The sequence below is a fragment of the Mustelus asterias genome, chromosome 2, assembly GCF_964213995.1.
Source record: "Mustelus asterias chromosome 2, sMusAst1.hap1.1, whole genome shotgun sequence".
Classification (NCBI taxonomy): domain Eukaryota; kingdom Metazoa; phylum Chordata; class Chondrichthyes; order Carcharhiniformes; family Triakidae; genus Mustelus; species Mustelus asterias.
The window spans coordinates 127,449,031-127,476,682 of record NC_135802.1 but is presented as its reverse complement, the minus strand read 5'-3'; the positions used below and the strand labels follow the sequence as shown (position 1 = coordinate 127,476,682).

The following is a 27,652-nucleotide window of genomic DNA, read 5'->3' as shown; positions in this document are numbered from 1 at the left end:
TCCTTGTATCCCATGAGCCTTAACCTTCTTAACCAACCTGCCATGTGGGACTTTGTCAAATGGCTTACTGAAATCCATTTGGACGACATCCACGGCCCTTCCTTCATCAACCGTTTTTGTCACTTGCTCAAAAGACTCCACCAAATTTGTAAGGCACGACCTCCCTCTTACAAAACCATGCTGTCTGTCACTAATGAGATTGTTTCGTTCTAAATGCACATACATCCTGTCTCTAAGAATCCTCTCCAACAACTTCCCTACCACGGACGTCAAGCTCACCGGCCTATAATTTCCCGGGTTATCCCTGCTACCCTTCTTAAACAACGGGACCACATTCGCTATCCTCCAATCCTCAGGTACTTCTGAGCGATCATTCAACACCACTCCAAAACAGTTTAGCGCTATGTGAACTCTTCACTGTAAAAAGAGACTGCAATTCCCCACTCCCCCACAGACACTGATGCCATAAGTACAAGTGGGTGACTTGGAAAAAGTGAGAGAGAATGAGAACAAATATCATTCCAACCAGGGGCGGCACGGTAGCATAGTGGTTAGCACTGCTGATTCACAGCTCCAGGGACCTGAGTTCGATTCCTGGTTTGGGTCACTGTCTGTGTGGAGTTTGCACATTCTCCCCGTGTCTGCGTGGGTTTCCTCCAGGTGCTCCGGTTTCCTCCCACAGTCCAAACATGTGCGGGTTAGGTTGATTGGCCATGCTAAATTGCCCCTTAGTGTCCTGAAGTTAGAGTGATTAGCGGGTAAATGTGTAGGGATATGGGAGTAGGGCCTGGGTGGGATTGTGGTCGGTGCAGACTTGATGGGCCAAATGGCCTGTTTCTGTACTGTAGGGTTTCTATGATTTCTACGAGGAACTATGACAAATGTCACCAAGCATGCAATCTATCAGACCTTCAACCAGGAGAGCCCATTTGGATCCAGGACCAAGCTCGCTTTGAACAAGTGATTGTCCAGACACTACATCCATATTCCTCCTCCATTCAAACCTAAATGGTACGGCGAGAGAGAACAAACCTGCACTGGTTGCCACACAGAAGAAACCTCCTATGCAGTCAAAGCACTCACTTACCCGACTGAACAGACCAGAGGTGCTATGTTCAATGAGAGATTGAAATGACAACCTGATTGGTGATTTGTAGAGTCATCTACAAATTCTCCATCTGCCCAGCAGAGCCTAAGAGATCATGCGCAAGACTCAAATCCCCAATCTCCTCCAAAGGAGCACCGGATCCATTTGGATATATTGGTGAAACCGCCACACCATTTTTCCCTCGAAACAATAAATTGAAGTCAGAAGCTTGGGGGAGACATTGTACAATGGGGAGAATTGGGGGGGGGGAGGGGTGTGTAGTATAAGGGGTTACTTCTAACTGCAATATGCTAATAAAACAGTCTACGTAATCACAGGAAGTGATGCAATATTCCATGACTTTGCTCTCGTACAATATCACGGAAAATTGAAGCCACTCTAAGATATGTTCCATTAAAGTTAATGCTTTCCTTACACCAGCAGATTAAATATTCTGTGTTAGCACACCAAGAGCAAGAATATTATGACTCTTAGAGCTAACTGATGGCTCAGTTGGTACAGGACCTAAATGTGGCAGATGGGTTTCAATGTAGCAAAGTTTCCTTTTCAGGCCTAAGAAAGATAAATCAAAGCGATTTCTAAATAGTGAGAAGCTGTGAACTATAGAGAAACAGAGACATTTATGTATCATTCAGAAATCACTAAAAGCTTGTTGATGGGTACAAAAATATAATTTAAAAGGCTTGTGGGATGTAGGTTTTATCTGAAGGTGCCTGAAATAGAGAGGTTGAAGTTATGTTATGGTTAAATAAAGCTCTGATTGGATGCCACTTAAAGTACTGCGTTCAGTTCTCAAAATCATACCTCAGGAAGGATATGTTGGCCTTGAAGGCGGTGCAGCACAGATTTACCACAATGATAACAGGGCTAAAAGTTTTTGATATAATTAATGGCATTGATAGGGTAAATAGAAACAACTACTTCTGGTTGGGCATGTCTAGAACAAAGGATCATACTCTTCAAATTAGAGCTAGGCCATTCAGGGGTGACCTTCAGTTGAAGGTTTTAAGACAGATTGATAGATTTTTGTTGGCAGAGGCATTAAGGGTTATTGAACCAAGGCAGGTAAAGGAGGTTATGGTACATCTTCCTGAAATCAAGAAAATGGTATTTTCAAGGTTAATTAATTTTAATCCAAATTGTTGCTCTTTTGACATTGATTCAAAGATGCATTGCTCAAAAGCCCTGCATTTTATATGCTTCGATTTGGGGCCTTATTACACAAGAGGAAGAGGCTTTGTAATCTCGACGCTGCTCCCTGTAGATGAACATTACCAAAAGATTGTGGAACAGTTATTAAATTGCAAATGCTTGTTTCTTATTGATCTGTGCCTGACAGATCATATTCCTTGAGGATTATGTAGTGGAAGGTTTGCACAGAGATTTGACAATTTGGATGCACTGCAAGTGACTTAATATATTGGAATGTTTTTCACTATTATTGAAGATTATTCCACTTCCATTGTGCAACCGTGCCAAAACTTTAAGCAATCCTGAACTAATTCTGGCACAGTGATAAAACAGGCGATGTAACTGATTTCCAAACTAAGTTGGACTTTAAAACATGCATCAATCTCTTAAACATAGCCACACACTCAATTATATTATTCATGTCTTTTTGCTGTAACTGGCTCCTCAGTTGCTGAGAGACCTTTTTCAAATGCTCAGGCATTGACACTTTGGAGTTGTAAAAAGAATAGGAATGTTATGTATTGTGCTCAGTATGGTGAATATCTGTTACCAGCTCATTTTGGGGCACAGGGGATATTTGTAGCTTTGAAGAATCAATTTTCTACAATTTTTTTTTACAATTCTATTTTCTATGAAACTCTAAATGTTAACATTCTTTAAAACGATCAGTGACTTTTTGGGGGTGAGCTGCTAAGCATTTAATCACGTTAAGCAGAGCACGTCACATCTCCCTAAGTCTGCTATTCAGTGCTTTTATTGTTTATTTCAATGAATATGAGATGCACTTAATAATGTTTATAATTTTCTGGTCTAATGAACAATTAACCTGTATTTTCTCTTTGCAAATGCTGATTGATCTGCTGTGTGTTTCCAGTGTTTTCATTTTTCATCTAAAATTTCATGCATTTGCAGTTTTTTTTCGTACTGTTTCCTTTGCTGCCACTTCTTTTCTAGGAATGCCAGCCTTGAAGTTCTGCTCTTGTCATTATGATTTTTGTTTGGAACCTTATCTTATTCACCATCATTGTAATCCTTTCATCCTTTACATTACATAACAATATTTGCTGATTATGAATTTTAGATTTAGTTTTTATTTATTCATGTTAAAGAATTCTATCTCTGTCCTCAACATTTCATGGCAACTCTTACTTAAGAATTCTGGGAGCCGAGGTTACTTTTTTGCCAAAAACCTGAATATAACCATGTCCTTTTATTTCTATTCAGTAGATATTTATTTTGAAATGAAGAAACTGACTGTGGTGAACCATCGTTGGTTCACCACTGGGGTTGTTATTGTATTACTGTTGGGCTAGGGTGTTGTTGTTGTTATGGGGGTTGTACTATGTTGTTGGGTTAGGGTGTTTACCTGTTCTAAGTGCTGTCTTGGCACACTCCAGTGGGGTCCCGCCTCCGGTGGCAGGGTATAAGACCCCCTGCTCCGGCAGGACCCCTTCAGTCTGAACGGTTGTATTAGTGTTAGCAGTTTCGTTGTTATCTGATTAAAGCCTTCAGTTATAAAGCCTTGTTTCCGGGTGCTCATTGGGGTGCATCAATTTAATCAGATAACTTAGAACATGGAACAGATTCTAAAACCGGATCGTCTGACACTGGACCCACGTGCGGTCGGTGCAGCTAACACGTTCGAACATTGGTGGAAGTGCTTCGAGGACTACCTGGCAGCCTCGGTAGCTATCACTACGGACAGTGATAGACTCCAAGTCCTCCACGCTAGGGTAAGCGACACGATTTACCTAGCCATTCGTGCAGCTTCCACTTACCAGGGTGCCGTCGAGCTCCTAAAGAATAGGTACATTACGCCACCCAACGAGATTCACGCTCGTTATCTCCTCGCTACACGACGTCGGCAGTCGGGCGAGACCATAGAAGACTACGCCAATGAACTCCTGCAGCTTGCCAGGGCTTGTGACTGTAAGGACGTCTCCGCCGAGCAGTACATGCACGACCTCGCCCGAGACGCGTTCGTAGCAGGGGTAGGGTCCTCATACATCAGATTAAAATTATTAGAAAAGGGGAAACTCAATTTGACCCAGGCAATGGGGATGGCCGTGAGGTTGGAGGCGGCGTCGAAGAGCTTGGCGCTGTACCCCGAGGACCACGTGCAGTCAACGTGGTTGGAACAAGCTCTGCTCCCTCCTCGCCCCGCGAACCCGCGCTCCCAGATCGATTCGACGACGGCGGCAGCTCCAGGTGGCCAGCGATGCTATTTTTGCGGTGGGGCCAAGCATCCACGGCAGCAGTGCCCGGCAAGAACGGCAATCTGCAGCCAGTGCGGTAAAAAAGGCCACTACGGCAAAGTCTGCAGGTCCAAACCTAAAAACGGCAGTGCAGCTTGTAACCCTCCAGAACGGAGACCATCTCTTTCGGCGCTGCAGTACCCACGAGGTCCGACCACGTGCGATCTCAGGACGGCGCCATCGTGGCAAACAGAGGAGCAGGAAGACCACCAGGAGTCGCTGCGCTTGGAGCCCTCGGCCACATGCGATTCATGGGGGCGGCCATCATGGTCCACGACGACTAGGAGCGACCAGCAGGGGTCCTCAGCATCCACATCGGCAGCATGCAGTGACGCCCAGGGGCCAACGGTGGCGTCGATCTCTCTGGATCAGACCAGGCATTTCAGACTGGAACATTCTATGATGGAGGTAAAGGTTAGTGGCAGAACTGTGAATTGTCTGTTTGACAGCGGAAGCACCGAAAGTTTCATACACCCTGAAACTGCTAAAAGGTGTGGACTCCGGGTTCTCCCTGCCAAACAGACAATTTCCATGGCATCACAGTCCCGGTCTGTACCGATCCAAGGACAATGTATGGTAACTCTTGAGGTACAGGGCACAATTTACGAGCAATACAGGCTCCTTGTGTTACCTCACCTTTGCGCGCCAATTCTCCTCGGACTAAACTTTATGGCCCACATGAGGAGTGTGATCCTACAGTACGGTGGGCCACTCCCTTCACTGGCAGTAGGGAATCAGCCGCAGCCTCCAAATTGCCCAAAGCGCCCCGCATGCAATCTATCCACCCTGAAAATCACTACACCATCCCTCTTTAAGAATCTGGTACCTGGCTGCAAGCCCATCGCTACTAAAAGTAGGCGTTACAGCGCTGAGGACCGGATCTTTATTAGATCTGAGGTTCAGCGGCTCCTCAAGGAAGGGATCATACAGGCCAGTGCTAGTCCGTGGAGAGCGCAGGTCGTGGTAGTCAAAAGCGGGAACAAACCTCGGATGGTCATCGACTATAGTCAGACCATTAATCGTTATACGCAGCTGGATGCGTATCCTCTCCCGCGCATTTCTGATATGGTCAATCAGATTGCGCAGTACCGAGTGTTTTCTACCATAGACCTTAAGTCCGCCTACCATCAACTCCCCATCCGTCCAGAGGACCGACAATATACGGCTTTTGAGGCGGATGGTCGTCTATACCAATTCCTCAGGGTTCCATTTGGTGTCACCAATGGGGTCTCGGTCTTCCAGCGTGCTATGGACCGAATGGTGGACCAGAACGGGTTGCGGGCTACCTTCCCGTACCTGGATAACGTCACCATCTGCGGCCATGACCAGCAGGACCATGACACGAATCTCCAACACTTTCTGCGCACTGCATCTCACCTGAATCTGACCTATAACAGGGAGAAGTGTGTATTCCGTACGCGCAGGTTAGCTATCCTTGGATACGTGGTGGAAAACGGGGTCATCGGCCCTGATCCAGACCGTATGCGCCCCCTTACTGAACTTCCCTTGCCCGCTAGCACGAAAGCACTGAGGAGATGCCTCGGCTTCTTTTCGTACTATGCACAGTGGGTCCCCAACTATGCGGACAAAGCTCGTCCGCTCATTAAGTCCACGACCTTCCCACTTACGCCGGAGGCCCAATTGGCCTTCAAGGTTTTGAAAAGCGACATTGCGAAAGCCACGATGCACGCGGTGGATGAATCCATCCCCTTCCAGGTGGAGAGTGATGCATCTGATTTCGCCCTAGCCGCCACACTAAACCAGGCAGGCAGGCCCGTCGCGTTTTTTTCCCGCACCCTTCAAGGCCCCGAAATTCGGCACTCGGCGGTGGAAAAGGAGGCTCAGGCCATTGTGGAGGCAGTCAGACACTGGCGCCATTACCTGGCAGGTAAGCGGTTCACCCTGATCACGGATCAACGATCCGTGGCGTTTATGTTTAGTAACACGCAGAGGGGCAAGATCAAGAACGATAAGATCTTGCGGTGGAGAATTGAGCTCTCCACCTATAATTACGATATTATGTATCGTCCAGGGAAACTCAATGAGCCCTCGGATGCCCTCTCGCGCGGAACATGCGCCATCATGCAGGAGGACCGCTTGAAGGCTCTCCACAATGATCTATGTCATCCTGGAGTCACCAGACTCTACCACTTTATAAAAGCCCGCAACCTACCCTACTCGGTGGAGGAGGTCAGGTCAGTTACGAGAAGTTGTAGGACTTGCGCAGAATGCAAACCACACTTTTATCGACCAGACCGGGCACATTTGGTCAAGGCCACTCGCCCTTTTGAGAGGCTGAGTGTAGATTTTAAGGGCCCCCTTCCCTCAACGGATCGGAATGTCTATTTCCTTAACATAATAGACGAATTTTCCCGGTTTCCGTTTGTTTTCCCCTGTGCGGACACGTCGACTGCCACCGTCATCAAGGCATTCAGTGAGCTTTTTACCCTGTTCGGGTACCCCTGCTATATTCATAGCGACAGGGGCTCGTCGTTCATGAGCAACGACTTGAGGCAATTCCTGCTCTCATTCGGGATTGCCTCTAGTAGAACCACGAGCTACAACCCTAGGGGTAACGGACAGGTGGAAAGGGAGAATGCTACAGTCTGGAAGGCTGTCCTACTGGCACTAAAATCCAAGGGCCTTCCAGTCTCCCGGTGGCAGGAGGTCCTTCCAAATGCGCTCCATTCTATCCGCTCCCTCCTGTGTACGGCAACCAATGCTACTCCCCACGAGAGGATGTTCTCATTCCCTCGGAAGTCGTCCTCGGGGACCTCATTGCCAGCCTGGTTGACGTACCCAGGACCCGTCCTTCTGCGGCGCCATGTGAGGGCTCGCAAGTCCGACCCCTTGGTCGAACCGGTCCAACTCCTCCACGCCAACCCTCAGTATGCCTATGTGGCATATCCTGACGGGCGAGAGGACACTGTCTCCATCAGAGACCTGGCGCCCGCAGGGGACGTAGCAACTCCTGTCGCTCCTATTCCCCCAGTCACAGATCCACTACTCCTCATTACTTCCCCAGACGTGGCGCGGTCAGCACCGGGACCAGTGCATAACACTTTTACCCCCATGTACAGCTTGCCTGAGACTCGGAGATCGGCGCCACCATCATCACCACCACCAGCACCACCAATCGTTCCAGGATCCCCTGCACCATCGCCTCATCAGGGCCGGCCGGCCCGGGAGTCTTTGAGGGGACAGCCAGATGTTGCTTTGAGAGAGCCACCGCAAGCACCTGCTCCGGTTTCGCAACCGGTGTTGAGACGATCGCAGCGTCGGTGTGGTCCTCCAGACCGTCTGGACTTGTGAATCCTGTTATTTATTATTATTTTTTGTCATTATCTGTTCTCATTCACCCCGCCACCTTTGGTTCCTAAAGGAGGGGTGAATGTGGTGAACCATCGTTGGTTCACCACTGGGGTTGTTATTGTATTACTGTTGGGCTAGGGTGTTGTTGTTGTTATGGGGGTTGTACTATGTTGTTGGGTTAGGGTGTTTACCTGTTCTAAGTGCTGTCTTGGCACACTCCAGTGGGGTCCCGCCTCCGGTGGCAGGGTATAAGACCCCCTGCTCCGGCAGGACCCCTTCAGTCTGAACGGTTGTATTAGTGTTAGCAGTTTCGTTGTTATCTGATTAAAGCCTTCAGTTATAAAGCCTTGTTTCCGGGTGCTCATTGGGGTGCATCACTGACAGACTGTGTCAAAGCTACACACAGAGCTACAGCATAGAACTATGTGATTTAATAAACTAGGGATTGCAATAGAGCTAAGCTAAATGTGTCTTGCAAATGTTCATTGATGCCAATACAGACTATTTAAGTTCAGTTCCCAAATCCAGTCTGCTAAATGTACAGACTTGCATATGTATTACAAATTGGTATACTTTGCCCTTTTGGGTACCAAATACTTGTTAATGCTTTTTGTCACAGAATCACAGAATTGGCACAGTGCAGAAGGAGGCCATTTGGCCCTTCGTGTCTGCACCCGCTCTCTGAATGAGAAACCAGTCTAGTTCCATTCATCCACCTTCTCCCATAATCCTGCTCATTCTTTTTTCCAAATAACAGACTGATCCTTCTGTAATTGAAACCTTACTTGAGTATAAAAATGCGATTTTCTTGAAAATATTGTCAACAGCACCATTCCTACATGTCCCTCAGATTCTAACCACTAATTTCCATTTCTCGCACCCAAAGCTAAAGATCAAACCTGCAAGAATAAATACTATAGCAGATGAAGAACAAAAGAAAGATTGCATTTTAGCAGATATAAAAAAAAGGAAGATTGCATTTTTATAATGCCTCTCAGGTTGGAAAATTAGGCCCAACATGCATTTGAAATTGCAATGGTTAGTTTACATTACATTTTGGCTAAAATTAATTTGCATAATCAACTTACAATATTAATTAAGCAGCCTGATAAAATGTAATGATTTTTTCGTTCCATCAAAATGTATTAATTCATATAACCTGGTGCAGTTTTATTATACCTATTTTCAGCTGTATTCTTACCAAAAAGTATAATCTTAATAAAGGTGAACTGTCCTCTACCAATGAGCAATCTATTTTAAAATCAATGGAAATTACTTCTATAAACCTGTACTGAACTATTCAATACTTTCATAGGTGTACATCAGTCGGTTTCTTGGAAAATTATTATTTCTTGATCTGAAAAAAAAATTGAAAACATGTCTACTACTACCTGTGCACCTAAGAAAATGACTGTAATTTGAAGAGTTTTCTGGAACCTCTCCAAACACCGGAATCTTGCAATTTTGATCTGAGGGTACAGCCAGTTTTGTGGGTGGGATCTGATTCAGGCGAATTGAATCTTGAATCTTGTATAAAATACAGCAGAAAACATGAACAGAAGTAGTTTTACAATTATATATGAAATCTCTGGATCTTTTGTGCTCATTCAGTGATGCCACTCAAATTGTACTAATATAACTAGCTGAAATATCAACAACTTACACTGGTAGAGTGCACTTGGGCTGGAGAAGATTGCAAAGAAAAGAGCAAAGCATGGAAGGATTTGAAAACAAGAATAAGAATTTCTAAATGGCAGTGTTGGGCGATGTAACAACTTGAGAGGGGTGCAAATAAACTTAACTTTTATTGAAAACACATATTATGATGCTTACAGGCTTATTGCCAAGTTTCTACCAGAAGCCACTCCCCCCGGCACTGTCCCACAATTGATTGTCAAGAGAGAGGGACAACCAACCCAATTAATACATTCCCCCCACCTTAAGTTCTTTATACATTTACTACAACAACATTTCTGAAAACTAACAAAATATTTGTAAAGTCTCCTGTCTTTAACTTTTCTTGTAAACAAAGAACGGAACATTCTCTCTTTTACAAACTAAGTATCTGAGGTGCTTTGCGGGAACAGTCAGAGTGACGCAGCTCGACTAAGGAAGTTTCTGGGACAGGAACAATGGGGTGTTGAACTGCACAAAAAGATGCATCTCTGGAACTGGGTAGTTCTGCATTCAACAGCTCATTTGATGTGTCAGGAATACAGCTGTCCTGCAATCACACATTTCAGAGGTTGATGGTGAAACATCAATCACAGGTTGACCTTGCATTCATTGGGATGTGTCTCTCTGACTTGAACCTGTATCCACATGTCTGCGCACTACTTTGTTCCCAACTTGAACTCGAAATGACAATGGACCAAGCAGCTTTAATTTGCGCTGATGAGTAACAGGAATATGATGCCTGGAAATGGTCTCACACGGTCAAAATGCAGTCTGACCAAAGGACAGCCAAGCCATTCCCATGGGTGAAGAGAAAAACAGGTAGCTTCTGGTGCTGATGGCAAATGGAACAGTGCTTAACCATGTTCTTGATGTCACTGTCTAACCTGGTCACCAGATAAAGACATGCCAACATCTTTATCATGTGGACTGTGGAGCTCTGCTAAGAATGCTTCTTTGCACTGGACAGGGACCACAACTCTGGAACCCCATAGCAAGATACCATCCTGAAAACTCAGTTCAGTGCTTCAGGAATAAAAGAGATGCAGATTATCAAAACAGCTATCTGATCAGCCTTGCAAAACAAAGTCTAACTTTTGACAGTACTGGGTCTCTGCTTGTCCAATTCTTGATCTCTTTAATGAATACAAATAATGAATCCAAGAAATTTAACAGCAACACCAATTCTTGTTGAAAAGGCTGCTTTAAGAGCTCATCACATGATTTGGTGGTGACACAAAGGGTGATTACAGAGGCTGCTGTTTTACTTTCAGTTTCTACTCTATGCAGTGCAGGGAACATCTCTTTTAATAAACGTGTTGTACATTCAAATCTACATTCATTTGAATCTGTGTGCAAACCACATTTTATTTTTGTAAAAACCAACAACCTTTAATATAGAACATTACAAAAACAAAATTGGCGATGAGCTGGGATTTTATTTCACTGAGAACATAGACAGAAGATTCTAAGTAGAAGAAAAAAATTATAGGTCCTCACACTTCAAATATTAGAAGGTTGGGGAGAAGCAACAACATGATTAAAGATCGAAGTGCCAGGAAGATCAAGTAAGAAAAAAGCTCTTTGTGCGGTTATAAATGAGAGGGAATTTGTGGTGTCCAAAATGAGGCTATATAAAGAATATTGCTTACTGAACATGCTTTGACTTTAAAGACAGCAGGAGAAATCACAGTGCCAATGGAATTGGTTGCTGAAGAGGTTTCACAATTTGGTGCAGGAATGAAGATCTACAGTTGAGAACCGCTCAGAAGAAGTCAAAACAGCAACAAGCACATTGTAGATGTGCCAAAAAGAGTGATTCAGCAGTGAATACTGGCGCAAGGGTAATCAATGTAAGAATTGTGGCAAAATGGATCACATTGCAAAAGCTTGTTGAGCTAGGCCAGTTTCCCCTGAGAAGAATATTCAGAAGAAAAATCTGAATTCCAGAAGAAGGACAGGTTGCATTCTAAAAGAAGAATTTACAATGTAGAAGAAAAGAATTATGACTGAAGAAGAGAATGTCCAGAAATATGATGAAGAGCTCCAACTGAACATCTTATCCATATAGGGTGAACCACATAGATTCTCCTGATTGCGAAGTTAAGTGGACAACACATTAGGATGAAGGTTGATATTGGTGCTGCTGTATCTTTAATTCCTGAGACTAGATACCAACAAAAACTGTAGCATCTCCCTTTAAAACCAGCTGATATGATTTTGCAGACATACATGGAAGAGATTGTGCCATTAAAAGGTTACATCATGGTCAACAGCGGAGTTGCCTCTCTGTGAGGTCTGTGGTAATTTTCCAGCTTTATTTGGGAGATCATGGTTGGAGAAGATAAAGCATAACTGGAATGCTGTCAACAGATTGGTTGATGCCAAAACAGACCTACAGCACATTCTAGATAAATGCAGAGTGTATTTGAAGGGACATTTGGCTCAATGAAGGGAGCTTAAGTGAAACTCATGATGAAGCCTAATAGCCAAAATGTTTCAAAGCAAGAGAGGTGCCATATGCAATTTGTCTCCTGGTCAAAGAAGAATTAGTGCGAATTGTTAACACTGGTGAGTTAGAGCCAGTTACAATGAATGATTTGGCTACCCCCTGTCATATGTTACATGAAACCAGATGGTTCAGTTTTTATTTGTGGTTATTTTAAAACAACCATAAATCTTGTGCTGCGTGCTGATCAATATCTGCTACCTTTAACTGAAGATTTGTTTGCTGGGGTATCAGGTGGGCAGAAATTCAACAAGCATATTTACAGATGCATGTAGCCGCTGAATCGCAACTATTGCTTACCATTGTTACTCATAAAGGTCTTTTTCATTATAAAAGATTGCCTTTTGGAATAACATCCACACCAGCCCTATTCCAAAGATCGATGGATCTGATTTTAAGTGATCTCTCTGGTGTACAATGTTACCAGGATGATATTCTAAATACAGGGTCCAGTGAACAAGAGCACTTGGATAATTTAGAAGCAGCAATGGAACATCTTCAAGCACATGGTCTGTGCATCAAGAAAGAAAGGTGTGACTTTTTCCAAACATCAGTCCAGTATTTGGGTAACATTATTGAAAGTAGAGCCCTACATTAAGCACCTAAAAAGATGGACACTATTTTAGAAGCACCACATCTGGCTAATGTGATGCAATCGAGGTCCTTTCTAGGATTAGTAAATTGTTATGGCAAATTAGTTCCTAACTTAGCTAGTTTATTGAAGCCATTGCTTAATTTCCTATGTGTGAAATAAACATAGAAACATAGAAACCCTACAGTACAGAAAGAGGCCATTCGGCCCATTGAGTCTGCACCGACCACAATCCCACCCAGGCCCTACCCCCATATCCCTGCATATTTTACCCACTAATCCCGCTAACCTACACATCTCAGGACACTAAGGGCAATTTTTAGCATAGCCAATCAACCTAACCCGCACATCTTTGGACTGTGGAAGGAAACCGGAGCATCCAGAGGAAACCCACGCAGACACGAGGAGAATGTGCAAACTCCACACAGAGATGTGTCTCCACACAGACATCTGCACATTCTTATAATATAAAGTAATGTCAGTCAGAGTGTTATGCTAATGCTGATGATTATCACACTTCACTTTAACTATTGAGCAGATGGCACCAACTAGTTTTGCTAATTTTTTTATTTTTCACCAGTAGATCATTTACCTGTGACAGCTTCTCAAGTTCAGAGACATACCAGAAATGATACCATGAAGAGGAAGATGACGGATATAATACTGAAAGGAACATTAGCTGGAATACATCATGCATGTCCTGATTTGAAACCATATGTATCAAGAAAGCTTGAATTGGCTGTCCAAGGTGGGTGTCTATTGTGGTGAATACGACTGATTATTCCTCCTAGTCTGTGTGGAAGAGCTCTTGAACAACTACATGAAGGACACCCTGGTGTAGTCTGGATGAAGGAATTAGCATGTAGTTATTTTGGTGGCTGGGTCTGGATACTCAGATCGAAGAAAAGGGGGGACAGTATCAATCCTGTGCACGATTAAGAAATACACCACCATCATCTCCATTACACTCTTGGGAGTGGTCTAAAATGGCAATGATCACATTAGTCATATTTAACGCACACTCAAAGTGGCTAGAAAATATCATCATGAGATCTCTTACAACTGAACAAACCATCGACAAACTTGATGAAATTTTTGCAAGATCTGGTAAACTGGTCAATCATGAGGGGCATAGTTTTAGGCTAAGGGGCAGAGTGTTCATAGGGGATTTGAGAAATATTTTTTTTCACTCAGAGGGTGGTGGAAATCTGGAATGCACCTGGAAATCTGGAAACTTCACAACCTTTAAAAAATATTTGGATGAGCACTTGAACCTACATTACTACTCTTAAAGAGAAGTTTGAGAACTACGCTTAATTTTTTATTACCTCCACAAACTTCAGAGATAGTAGCGCATTAACAACAATCTCAAGTTGTTGAATGAGACATAGGGCAAAATAATGCTCATTTAAACAAGGAGATCGAGTGTTGTTGCGTAATTAGGCCACGAGTGAGAAATGGGTTTCGGCCATAGTTTTAGCAAAAACAGGTCCAATTTCTTACACAGTTCAAACCAAAGATGAACCAGTTTGGTAGCACCATGCTGACCGATTGTTGTCATCTCAAAATGATTTCTCAGAATCATCTCCAGAAGTACCAACTTCTCTCGTCCCTGGTATTGTGAATACTACCATGGGAGTTAAAGTTGAGTTGCCCGAATATTTTGGCTTAGCTACTATACCATGAGAATGATGCAGAATTAGTTCCAAGAGACAAAGTGTCTACTGAAGTTCCAAATCATACTTCTCGGGTCAAGGACAGCTAAATTCCAGAACATCGTAAACAACCAAAGAGGATGTCCTCCTGATCGCCTTAGTTATTGACGGTGTAGAATGATTAATGGACAGTACTGTGTCTAGCGTATAATTAATCCTATGTGTAACATCATAGTAATTTGTTGTCATGACCACAGAAGTGAAGGGAGAGGAATGTTATATATTTAAGAGGGTTGCAGGTTGCTTTAAGAGCTGATTACTTGATTTGATGCTGATGTCATTTGGGTGTTTGCAGGGGCTGCTGTTTTACTTTAAGTTTGTGTTCTGTGCAGTGCAAAGAACATCTCTTTGAATAAACCTGTTCTATGTTTGTTTGAATCTAGGTGTGAAAACCATATATTTTCTTAGTTACAATTGTGGAACGTGTATTTTGGCAGGATTGCTCTTTAATGGAAGATGACTGAATGTATCTGCAGTGGCTATAAGCAAGCCAGGGTAGTACATGAATGTGTCACTTATCAGCTGATAACATTAGGGCCCAGTGCTGGATTTTTGCTGAAACTGTAAGTGGGGGAATAGCTTTGTCTTTGCTGAACCAGTCCATCAGCAGCTTATGGTCAGACACAATTGTGAAAGGTTGCCCATGCAGGTACTGCTGACACTTGTTGTCACCAAAGAAAACTGATAGCACTTCTTTCTCCAGCCATTTTCAGCCTGGGAGTGTGTTCTTGAAATGTAGCTGATGGGCCTTTTTGACCCATCCTCCATTTGATGCGACAGTATGGTTTCTATGTTATAGAGAGAAGAGTCACAAGTCAGCCGAGCTCTTTAGCTGGGTCATAATGTACCACTGAGCATGATGGCTGAAGCAATTTCTTCACTACTACAAATACCTTTTCTTGCTGTGAACCCCATGGCCAGTGGTGGTTCTTCCTTAGAAACAGTTGAAGTGGTGCAAGCACAGTGCACAGATTAAGTAAGAAACAGCTGTATAACTTAAGCTCTGTCACATTACAGGGTGATGGTGCATTTTTAATGGGTTGAACCTTGTCTTCAACAGGATACAACTGCATAGCATCCACTTTGTGGCCCAGGTAGACTACCTTAGGTGCCTGGAATGTGCATTTCTCTCACTTCAAATGCACACCTGCTTCCATAAATCTTTTCAGCACATCCTCAAGGTTAGCTAAGTGTTCATCAGCAGCCGGCCCAGTGATGAGGAAATCACCTAAGTACACGGCCACACATGGAAATCCTGCAGGAGACTCTCCATAGTTCAGTGAAAAATGGCACATGCAGATGAAACTCCAAAAGACAATCAGGTGTACTGGTAGAGACCTCTGTGAGTATTGACTGCTACATATTCTCTTCTTGTGCTGCCCAATTTCAACTGCTGATAGGCACCCTTCATATTTCTCTTGGTGAACGACTTGCCTAATGCTAACTTGGCGTACAAGTCATCAATTTGGGAAAGTGGTATTTATCTAACTTTGCTGCTTTGTTGACTGTCAATTTGTTGTATGGTTTAGCCTCACTTGACAACTGGGATGATGGGTGCAGCCCACTCAGTACTAGACAGGCTGAATCGTTTCTGAGTTTTCTAACCTACACAACTCTGCTTCCACTTTTCTCTTAGTTAGACACTGACCTGACCTTGAAGAAGTGTGGTTTTGCCTGGGGCTTGATGTGTATTTTGGCTGGCAGGCCCTCTAATTTTTCCAATTCCTTTTGAAAAACAGTGTCATATTTTTTCAAGAGCTCCAGAATTCCATCGGACTTCAAATAGAATGTTTCTGACCAGTCAAGATTCCCTCTACATCAATAGCAAATGCACTTCTTGTCAGCTGATGCATTGTAAGTAGGTTTCCTGACATGTCATTTGATATACAAGGAGTCGTACTGAAAATCTGTTGTGCCACTCTGCTCAGTGACAGACTTCTGCCTAACATTCTATTGTTTATGTGCTGGAAATCCTGAGAATCTTCTTGGTGCTCTCCATAGTGAGAGAAAGTGTAGAGTGCAGTTAAAATCAATTCAGCAAGCAAATAGCGCTGTATTGTGTTATCATTCACCCTGCATACAAGTCTGTCCCACAGCATATAATTCAAGGCATTCCCAAACTCTCAATACTTAGTGAACTGTTTCAGGTTCACCTTAAAGATAGCAATGGATTCTCCTGAAGCATGAACTCTCATGTTGAACTTGAAGCACTGCATAATTACAGACGGTTTGGGCTGAAAATGGGACTTTACAAGCTCCACTAACTCATTGTACAGCTTAGTATCGGGTACATTCGGGGCAGCCAGGTTTCTGATAAGATTATACATGTTGCTTCCACACACACTCAGCTGGATAGCTCTATGTTTACCTTCATCAATAATTTCATTCACAATGAAATAGCAACCGAGTCTCTCGACATACTAACTCCAATCCTCAGCATCAGCGTCTTACGATCCTCCTGAACAACAACATAGATCAGTAAGTCATTTTTCTTTTTGCTTTTGAAGGTGCTGGCTGTTTTCTTTTTCTTGCATTTACCACTTTAACTGCGGTTACTACTTTAAGACAGTGACATTTTTAAAAATGTTGACAGCTTGCCAATTCTTCTGAGTTTCCTGCACTTTTCTAGTTTTGGGGATCATGGGCCTTTTTTCCAAAAACTTTTTAAAATGCCACAACACTTGTCTAGGTGAGTCTTAGTGTTTTTTTGTTTTCAACTTTGCAGGACCTTGTTGTTTTTGAATTTTGTGGTACTCACAGCAACCAGGGCGAGGTATGCAGCATAAGAACAAAGAACATTACAGCAGAGAAACAGGCCCTTCGGCCTACCAAGCCTGCGCTGACACATGACGTCTTTCTAAACTAAAGACCTTTTGCCCTAACGTGGTCCATATCCCTCTATTCCCTGCCTATTCATGTATATAAGGAGTCTAACAATACCAGGTTAAAGTCCAACAGGTTTATTTGGTAACAAACGCCACTAGCTTTCGGAGCACTGCTCCTTCGTCAGTTGAGTGGGAGTTCGTGTATGTGTCAAGATGCCTCTTAAGCATTGCTAAATGCAGCTTCTACCACCTCCTCTGGCAGTGCATTCCAGTTACTTACCATCCTCTGTGTAAAAAACATGCCTCTCACATCGCCTTTAAACTTTCCCCCTTTTACATTACACCTATATCCCCGAGTAATTGGCATTTCTAACCTGAGAAAAAGACTCCGACAATCCATTCTATTCATGCCACTCAATTTTGTAAATTTCTATCTGGTCTTAGCCTCCAACATTCAAGTGAAAACAAATCAGGTTTGTCCAATCTCTCCTCATAGCTAAAACCCTCCAAACCAGGCAACATCCTGGTAAAACTTTTCTGTACCCTTTCCAAAGCCTCCACATCCTTCTGGTGGTGTGGTATGCATGACTGTACACAGTATTCTAAATGTGGCCTAACTAAAGTTCTATACAGCTGCAACGACTTGCTGATTTTTATACTCTATGCCCCGACTGCTGAAGGCAAAGTATGCCATACACCTTCTTGACCACCTTATCCACTTATGTTGCACTTTCCGGCAAGGTCCCTCTGTGTGTTAATGCTTCTAAGGGTTCTGCCATATACTGCATATTTCCCTCCTGCATTAGACCTTCCAAAATGCATCACCTCTCATTTGTCTGGATTAAATTCCAATTTCACTGCCCAGGTCTCCAGCATATCTATATCCTGCTGTATCCTCTGGCAATCCTCCTTTCTCTCCAGTCCAACGCCGGCATCTCCACATCAATCCTCCTCGCTATCAGGAGTTCCCCAGTCCTTGTATCATCCGCAAACTTACTAATCAGACCACTTGCATTCTCCTCTAAATCATTTATACATATTAAAAACAACAGGGGCCCCAGCACCGATCCCTGAAGAACACCACTGGTCACAGATCTCCAGTCAGAAAAACACTCTTCCACTGTTGGACTTTGTCTTCTATGAGAAAACCAGTTCCCTCTTACCAGCTCACTATGGATCCCATGTGACTTCACCTTCTGTCTCAGCTTGCCATGAGGAACCTTGTCAAAGGCCTTGCTAAAGTCCGTGTAGACAACGTCCACCACCCTGCCCTCATCAATCATCTTTGTCACTTCCTCAAAAAACTCAAATCAAGTTTCTGAGACATGACCTCCCCCACACAAAGCCACGCTGCCTATCGCGAATAAGTCAATTGTTTCTGAATGTGGATAAATTGTGTCCCTAAGAATCTTCTCCAATAATTTTCCTCCCCGGGATGTAAAACTCACTGTTCTGTAATTTCCTGGATTATCCCTGTTGCCCTTCTTAAACAAAGAAACAACATTGGCTATTCTCCACTCTTCTGGGACCTCTCCTGTGACTAAAGAGTAGAAAGATGTTGTACAATAAGTTGGATCCTATCCTCATTGCCAGTGTAATGACTTGAGGAAGGAGCAGGTTTGGTGCAGATAGACTCAACTTTTATTGAGAACACATATTGTGATGCTTACACGCTTGTTGCCATCTTTCTACCCGAAGCTGCTCTCCTGGCACCACCCCACGGTTGATTGACAGACAACCAATCAAATTCCAATAGGGGGCCAAAAGCCAATGTGGGTCAACATGTAGGGATTTGATGCAGAAGGTAGCAGAATTTTGGAGAAGCTGAAGGTTACAGCAGGTCAAGCTGTGAAGCTGGCCAGGAGAGCATTGGAAAAGTCAAGTCTTGAGGTAATAAAGACATGGATGAACTGAGGCAAGATGTTACTTTAGTGGATGGAGGCAGCCTTGGTGATGGAACAGATATAAATGTCAGAAGCTCTTCTCCATGTCATGTAGTAAATCAAGGTTGCAAATTGTCTGGTTCGGCCTCAGACAATGGCCAGAGAGAGAGATGGAGTTGGTGGGCTAGGGAACAGAATTTGTGGTGGGGACTGAAGAGGATGGCACAGAAAAACAATCAGGGTGGCACAGTGGTTAGCACTGCTGCCTCACAGCGCCAGGAACCCAGGTTCAATTCCGGCCTCAGGTCACTGTCTGTGTGGAGTTTGCACTTTCTCCCCGTGTCTGTGTGGGTTTCCTCTGGGTGCCCCGGTTTCCTCCAACAGTCCAAAGATGTGCAGGTTAGGTTGATTGGCCATGCTAAATTTACCTAGTGTCAGGGGATTAGCAGGGTAAATGTGTGGGGTTACAGGAATAAGAGGGCCTGAGTGGGATTGTGGTTGTTACAGACTTGATGGGCCAAATGGCCTCCTTCTGTAGAGTAGAGATTCTATTGGCTTTTAAAAAAAATCTGTGATACAGAATTCTTCATGGATTTCTGTATTTAACCATTTCAACAGAATGAATCTATTGGGCAATGTCCATTAATTCTCCATACATTATTCATTTTGGGATCAGTTTAGCTCAGTTGGCTGAACAGCTGGTCAGTGAAGCAGGGTGATGCCAACAGATTATTTATAAAGGCCTGCCTTCTCAACCATGCCCCTCACCTGAGGCGAGGTGATCCTCAGGTTAAAATCCCCACCAGTCAACTCTCCCTCTCAAAGCCTATGGGTCATCTGTGACTATGGTGACTTTACTTTTATTTTTTATTTCAGTTTTATTTGGCGCTTTGATAGTCCATTGGCTTGTGGGGTTATATTAGATGATTGTGTGACCTGTTTCTAATAATATATTCTAATCAATGTGCATATCAATCATAGAATCCATACAGTGCATAAGGAGCCCATTCGGCTCATCAAGTCTGCACCAACTCTCCGACAGAGCTCATCCCTGCCCTATCCCCACAACGCCATGTATTTACGTTGCCAATCCCCCTAATTTACACATCTTTGGCATGCTAAATTTCCCCTTGGTGTCCAATCCATCTAACCTGCACATGTTGGGACTGTGGGAGGAAGCCAGAGCACTCGGAGGAAACCCACACAGACACGGGGAGAACGTGCAAACTGCACACAGACAGTCACTCAAAGCCAGAATTGAACATGGGTCCCTGGTGCTGTGAGGCTGTGCTAACCATTGTGCCACCCATGCAAAATAGTTTTAGTTTTTAACAGCCTGGCAAGAAAATGGTCATTTCAATTATCAGCTGTGCCTGAGAAAAACCTTGTTGTACTATTCACTGTGTCAGCACAGTGACTTCAATTACAGATATTCTGATTTCAGTTACAGAGCTTGTGCGGGATCTGGGCACGTGGGGGGTGAAGATGGGTTGAAACTGAGGTTAAGCCTCTTCAGATAATTTTAGAAATTAGTCAACACCATTTTGGAGGATCACTCCAGACTTCTCTGTCACCTGTCTTTGGCCTCCAAGTTCAGCTTGCAGTTCTGGGCTTGGCCCTCAGACTAGGTATTTTGGCACTCCCCAGTTTTCAGCTCAGGCCCCTTCTTGCCAAGTCAGCCAAATGTTGAGTTTGACCCCCGTTTCCTCGAGCTGGCCAAACAGAGCTTTGCCACCTTTGAACTCCAAAAAGTTTTCTTTCTTCACTGCAAGTGCCCATTGTACTTGGAGCATAAACATTTCAAATAGTTGATTTAATGTAACTATGAGAGATGGAATTATCTATTGCCTTATGTTTTTGATTAATTTCAAAGGATTTAGATATTTCTTTGGGAAGTCTGTTCCAGTGCTCCAACCAGAAGAGGAGTTCTATGTTCAAACATTGTACCCACCAACAGTTCCAAACTTTATGTATGGAGAGGATGTGAAATGAGACTTATTATTTTATCCATTAGGGAGAAAAATGAAGGTTATGATTCATTAATTTGTTTTATTTAATAAAACAATCTAAAGTTTGCAAACTTATTTTTTTTCCCCCCAAGAGGAGAAACATGTGATACATTCTAGCAGTCATACATTATTCACAAAGGTATTGGGCAGGCTCCACATTCTGGGGATTGCAAGGAAGATGCTGAACCCGAGAAAATATCTAGGATGAAAATCGAAAACATGATCACATGCTTCCTTCTATACACCTCCAATATATCCCTAATGCTCTACTAATTAGCCCTACAAAAAATCTACCCTCCAACTTCCTTAGACTTTACTAATTTATAATTTCTTCTCCTCAAGCTTGTTGCCTACACAAAAGTTTAACACCTCCATCGATCTGTTTCAGAATTGCCATGCTTCTACTTTTAACAATGGAAAGGTGTCTAAATTAATGGCTGAAGCTGCCAGAACATCATCAGTCGAGAGCCCATCAGCAGATTCACATGTGGACATTGCCAAACACAGATGACCTTCAATTGAAGATTGAAAAAAAGACCTGGCAGATAACCACTGCACAAATAACTAATCAGTGTCCAAACATGGCGACAGCAGATCAGAGGGAGAATGGAGCAATGATATATGTTAAAGCACAATGAAAAGACCTGTACTTATTTCCTAGAGAGTATAATCATGTAGTTGTATCACTGAAAGAATTCATGATGCGCAAAGGTGAAACTGAAATACTGAGAATTATTTAAAATGTTTAACTTCGTTCACAAGCAGGCAAAAGGACCCACTGTGAATTGCCGCCATGGAAACCGTTAACATTTTTAAACATTCTTTGGGAACACTCAAGTCCTTTTAATATTAGTTTTACCAAAGTATCCCTGTAATTTTGAGTACAAATAATTAACTGTAAACTTAGCCATCCATTATTCTTTTTAAATGTTGATTTCATTTCTAAATAAAACAAGGATAATAAAAACAAAGTACAGTTGCCAATTCAGTGAAACATGATTGCAGCTTTTCAGACAGACTAGTCTCACAAAGTGGCCACCAATGGGGCAAGTCCCATGAGCGACCATAATGCAAAATTGCAGTGTAAAATTCACTTTTTATTTCACAAACCATATTGTTACCATAACTGCTTCTGCTATGTTAATTATCATGTTGTATAAGCCCACTAAGAATTTGGAATTGGCATGAAGTGGGGAGAACATAGATCATAGAATCCTACAGTGCAGAAGGAGACCATTCGGCGTTTGGGTAAGCGTTCTCCAAGGCGGCCTTCGCGACACACGACAGCGCAGAGTCGCTGAGCAGAAACTGATAGCCAAGTTCCGCACACACGAGGACGGCCTCAACCGGGATATTGGGTTCATGTCACACTATTTGTAACTCCCACAGTTGCGTGGACCTGCAGAGTTTCACTGGCTGTCTTGTCTGGAGACAATACACATCTTTTTAGCCTGTCTTGATGCTCTCTCCACTCACATTGTTTTGTTTCTTAAAGACTTGATTAGTTGTAAGTATTCGCATTCCAACCATTATTCATGTAAATTGAGTCTGTGTCTTTATAAGCTCTGTTTGTGAACAGAATTCCCACTCACCTGAAGAAGGGGCTTAGAGCTCCGAAAGCTTGTGTGGCTTTTGCTACCAAATAAACCTGTTGGACTTTAACCTGGTGTTGTTAAACTTCTTACTGTGTTTACCCCAGTCCAACGCCGGCATCTCCACACCTATGTAGCCAAGCATCACAGCAGGCAGTAAAGGTACACAAAGAAACTGTCTTGAAAGACCCTTTGATGAATCAATAAGTAGTCATGGATAAACATGAGGCGGTAATGAAGATATTGAATACTACTTAAGCAAAAGCTGTGTTGGAACTATCATTGGTGACAAGACAATATACTGAAGTACAGTGCGTGTTGGCAAGAAGTCAACAAGAAAACAAACATTTGAGAGAACTTTTAATTGTCATTCAAAATCAAATGCAGAAGGAGTACATCACTCTTCTGCAGCATGAAGAAATGAAGACTGTCTTAAGCACAGAATGGGGGACTGGTGGAAGAAAACCGGAGACTCTATTAAATCACAAGAAAAATCAAGACAAAGTGATTGAGTATTGCAAAGAAAGGAAAACCTGGTCAAGGATGCTACAAGAATTCCTCAGATCGAAGCTTATTCCTCTGGAAAATTATGAAGAGAAGTAAAACAAAAGTCCTAACTTTTCAAACGCAAAAAATGAAGCCATGAGTAGCATAATTACAGAACTGAAACAAGGCTTCACTGGAGACAAACTAACAGTGAAACCACAATTAAGAACAAGGATAAAGCACTGCTGCAGACGGAGAAAAAAAAGACAAATAAGATTGGAAAATGTAAATCCAACCCTGAAAATCAAGGAACTGTAAGAAAATGCACTGGATACCTCTAATGTACTGAGATCAATTGAGTTATTGAAAAATGACATGGCTGAAATTACAATCAAGAACCAGGAAGGTCAAGAAAAAATTTTTTAAAGTTGGAAGAGAAAGTAGAAGACTCTGGGAAACAATTAGCAAAAGTAAAATTAAAGAATGTGAGCTGCATGGATAGCACACAGGAATTAGGCTCGACTCAGGCAAAATTGTTCAGTGTATAAAACCAATTTTCACATATGAAAGATAAGTTTGCTAATGAAAAATTTGGACTGGATGAACTTCAAGTATCGGAAGTATCTAGTACACATCATGAAGAGCAATGAAATTCTTGAACTTCGATCCAACCTGACAAACGTGAACGATGAAGTGCACAGTATGGAAGTACAAATCCAGACTTTAAAAACTAATAACTCTGAAACAATGACAACTGAACTCACCAGGGTAGTTGCTGAGCTGAATGAAAAGATTCGTAAGCTTGAAAAATAATTGGAAAATAAGAAAGTAAACAAATATTAGGCAGAGATTGTGTGACAAGTAGAAGTTAAGGTTCCATTTTTGAAACATCAATGTTGAACAAGAACATGACAGACCCCCACAGAAAGAAAATCTGATTCCATGCTAGGAATGAATGGAACGGGACAAACCCACAGTGTCCAAACAAAGCAGACTAGTTGGCAAAAGAAAAATGCAACCTAACTTAAAGGAATGTAGAAAGTGAATCAAATGGAGATAACCAAGTACTGGAAACACACAGTACTACAATTTTAATCCTTAACTAATAAAGCAAACCAAAGCAACTGAGACTATCATTCCTCCAAAGGTGACAGAACAAAATCTGGATGAATCGTAATGCCTCCAGATCATCTGAATTTATAAAGTCAGGAATTTATAAAGTCATGGGTAGCAAAGAAGATTGTATTAGCAATATTATCAAAAACTTGGGGAAGGTGTAGTATAAGAGTGTTTGACAAAGCAAGGCTAAATGTGGGATTGGAGAACCGTACCATCCACGCACGATATGATGTAGAGAGTCACATGATGGTAGATTTCATGTGGCAAAGTCTGGAAAGAGCCAGCCTGGAGACAACATGCAGGGCAGTAACAGTTAATGGGTTACCAACAAACAGTTTATGTTCAATGATACTGATCTCGAATTTGAGTTTTTTGAAGGGGTAACCAAGAAGATAGATAAGGGCAGTGCACTCGACATTGTCTACATGGACTTTAGCAAGCCCTTTGACAAGGTATCGCATGGTAGATTGTTGCATGAGGTTAATCTCACAGGCTCCAGGGTGAGGTAGCCAATTGCATACAAAATTGGCTTGATAACAGAAGATAAGTGAGTGGTTGTAGAGGGTTGTTTTTCAGACTGGAGACCTGTGACCAACAATGTGCCTTAGAGATCGGTGCTGGGTCCACTGTTATTTGTCATTTATATTAATGATTTGGATGAGAATTTAGGAGGCATCGTTAGTAAGTTTGCAGATGGCACCAAGATTGGTGGCATCGTGGACATTGAAGAATGTTATCTACGATTGCAATGGGATCTTGATCAATTGGGCCAGTGGGCTGATGAATGGCAGGTGGAGTTTAATTTAGATAAATGCGAGGTGATGCATTTTGGTAGATCAAATCAAGGCAGGACTTACTCAGTTAGTGATAGGGCGTTGAGGAGAATTATAGAACAAAGAGATCTAGGGGTACAGGTTCATAGCTCCTTAAAACTGGAGTCACAGGTGGACAGACATTCAGCATGCTTGGTTTCATTGGCCAGAACATTGAATATAGGAATTGGGACATCTTGTTGAAGTTGTATAAGACATTGGTAAGGCCACACTTGGAATACTGTTCCAGTTCTGGTCACCCTATTATAGAAAGGATATTATTAAACTAGAAAGAATGCGCACAGTGAGAAGTCTCACAACACCAGGTTAAAGTGTAACAAGTTTATTTGGAATTAAGAGCTTTCGGAGCGCTGCTCCTTCATCAGATGAGTCAACATCTTTTCCCAAAGGTAGGGAAGTCTAAACTAGAGGGTGTAGATTTAAGATGAGAGGGGATAGATACAAAAGGGTCCAGAGGGGCAATTTTTTCACACACAGGGTGGTGAGTGTCTGGAATGAGCTGCTAGAGGTAGTAGTAGAGGTGGGTACAATTTTGTCTTAAAAAAAGCATTTAGACAGTTAAATGGGTATAGAGGGATATGGGCCAAATGCGGGCAATTGGGACTAGCTTAGTTGTAAAAAAAGGTCAGCAGGGACAAATTGAGCCGAAGGGCCTGTTTCCATGCTGTAAAACTCTATGACTCTATGATACAAGCCTCCAGATCTCTTGGTGAATCACCAAACAACCTTACAATACCAACAACGATCTTTTAATGATGCCACAGTGTCCAACTGCTTATGGCTAAAATAATTTATGTAAACCAGGAGCATGCTTCAAAAATTCACCAAGGCGCACAAACTCTGCCATAGTATAGAACTGAAGCATGTGCACAAATTGCAATATCAGATGTTGATTTTCATAGGGCAGGGGGATGAAAATAGCCAGGAAACTACACATGGATCAGAAAAGTAGGGGATTTATCCTATGTCGTGGCTGCTATTTATTCCTCAAACAACATTACAAAACAGATTAACTTTTTAAAAAAATTTATTTATTAGTCACAAGTAAGGCTTACATTAATACTACAATGAAGTTACTGTGAAATTCCCCTAGTCGCCACACTCAGACGCCTGTTCAGGTCAATGCACTTAACCAGCACATCTTTCAGACTGTGGGAGGAAACCGGAGTACCCGGAGGAAACCGGGGACACGGGGAGAACATGCAAACTCCACACAGACAATGACCCAAGCTGAGAATCGAACCCGGGTGCCTGGTGCTGTGACGCAGCAGTGCTAACCTCTGTGCCACCATGCCGCCCTACTCATTATCACGTTGCTGCATGTCGATTAGTTGCCCATTCTCTGTTATGAGAGTGACTACACTTCAAAAGTAGCTCTGACGAAGGGTCATCTAGGTTCGAAAGGTTGGCTCTATTCTCTCCCCACAGTTGCTGTCAGATTTTCCAGCATTTTCTGTTTTGGTTTCAGATTCCAGAATCCACAGTATTTTGCTTTTATTTTCAAAAGTACTTAACTGGCTTTAAAGTGCTCTAGGACATACAACCGCATGCAAAGCATATACATGCAAGTCTTTCTTTCACCCGTGCACAAACACCAAATGCAGGGACCATCATTCCAAGTGGTGTGAATCAATGCATAGTCCTTCAGGTCCAGGGAAAGCTGATCTCGATCAATGCATACCTACCTTCAGCAACGCTGCTGTCCCAAACTGTATCCTGTTGCAACTTTACCCCAATTCCTAATACAACTCTGACCCAAGCATGACCTTTGAACTTTTTATCACTTGTTATTATCACTTGGCCTGCTACAGTGTTCCAGTGAAACTCAATGCAAACTCAAGGAACACCTTTGGACATGGGACTCTACAGCCTTTGGACTCAACATTGAATTAAACAATTTTAAATCAAAACCTCTGCCTCGTCCATTTTGTTTTGCTGGTTTGTTTTTTCTAGTTTCTTTTTTAATTCCTTCACTTTAAATTCTGATGGTTGTTCTGAAGGCGCTGTTACTAAGTTTGTAGATGATACAAAGATATGTAAAAGGACAGGTAGTATTGAGGAAGTGGGGGGGGGAGGGTGCTGCAGAAGGTCTTGGACAGGTTAGGAGAGTGGGCAAAGAAATGGCAAATGGAATACAATTTGGAAAAGTGTGAGGTTATGCACTTTTGAAGGAGAAATGGAGGCATAAACTATTTTCTAAATGGGGAAATGCTTAGGAAATCAGAAACACAAAGGGACTTAGGGGTCCTTGTTCAAGATTCTCTTAAGGTTAACGTGCAGGTTCAGTCGGCAGTTAGGAAGGCAAATGCAATGTCCCTGGAATGAAGAGCTTGTCGTATGAGGAACGGTTGAGGACTCTGGGTCTGTACTTATTGGCGTTTAGAAGGATGAGGGGGGATCTTATTGAAACTTATAGGATACTGCAAGGCTTGGATAGAGTGGACATGGAGAAGATGTTTCCACTAGTAGGAAAAACTAGAACCAGAGGGCACAACCGCAGACTAAAGGGATGATCCTTTAAAACAGAGATGAAGAGGTATTTCTTCAGC

At 42.8% G+C, this 27,652-nt stretch overlaps 1 protein-coding gene across 3 annotated transcripts in view; it reads left to right on the top strand.

Moving 5' to 3' along the window:
• The window catches only part of mcur1 (mitochondrial calcium uniporter regulator 1), an 89,769-nt gene extending 67,036 nt beyond the window's left edge, over positions 1-22,733 (top strand). Inside the window, exons 9-11 of one of the 3 annotated variants that reach the window (XR_013500754.1) lie at positions 13,222-13,389; positions 15,417-15,698; positions 21,462-22,733. Coding sequence is in view for 2 of the 3 variants with exons in the window: in XM_078241195.1 (XP_078097321.1) it covers positions 13,222-13,389; positions 21,462-21,484 (191 nt within the window). In the remaining variant the exon portion in view is untranslated. The remainder of the gene's footprint in view (positions 1-13,221; positions 13,390-15,416; positions 15,699-21,461) is intronic. The other 2 variants (XM_078241204.1, XM_078241195.1) reach the window with 2 other exon arrangements.
• The last annotated feature ends 4,919 nt before the right edge of the window (positions 22,734-27,652 follow it).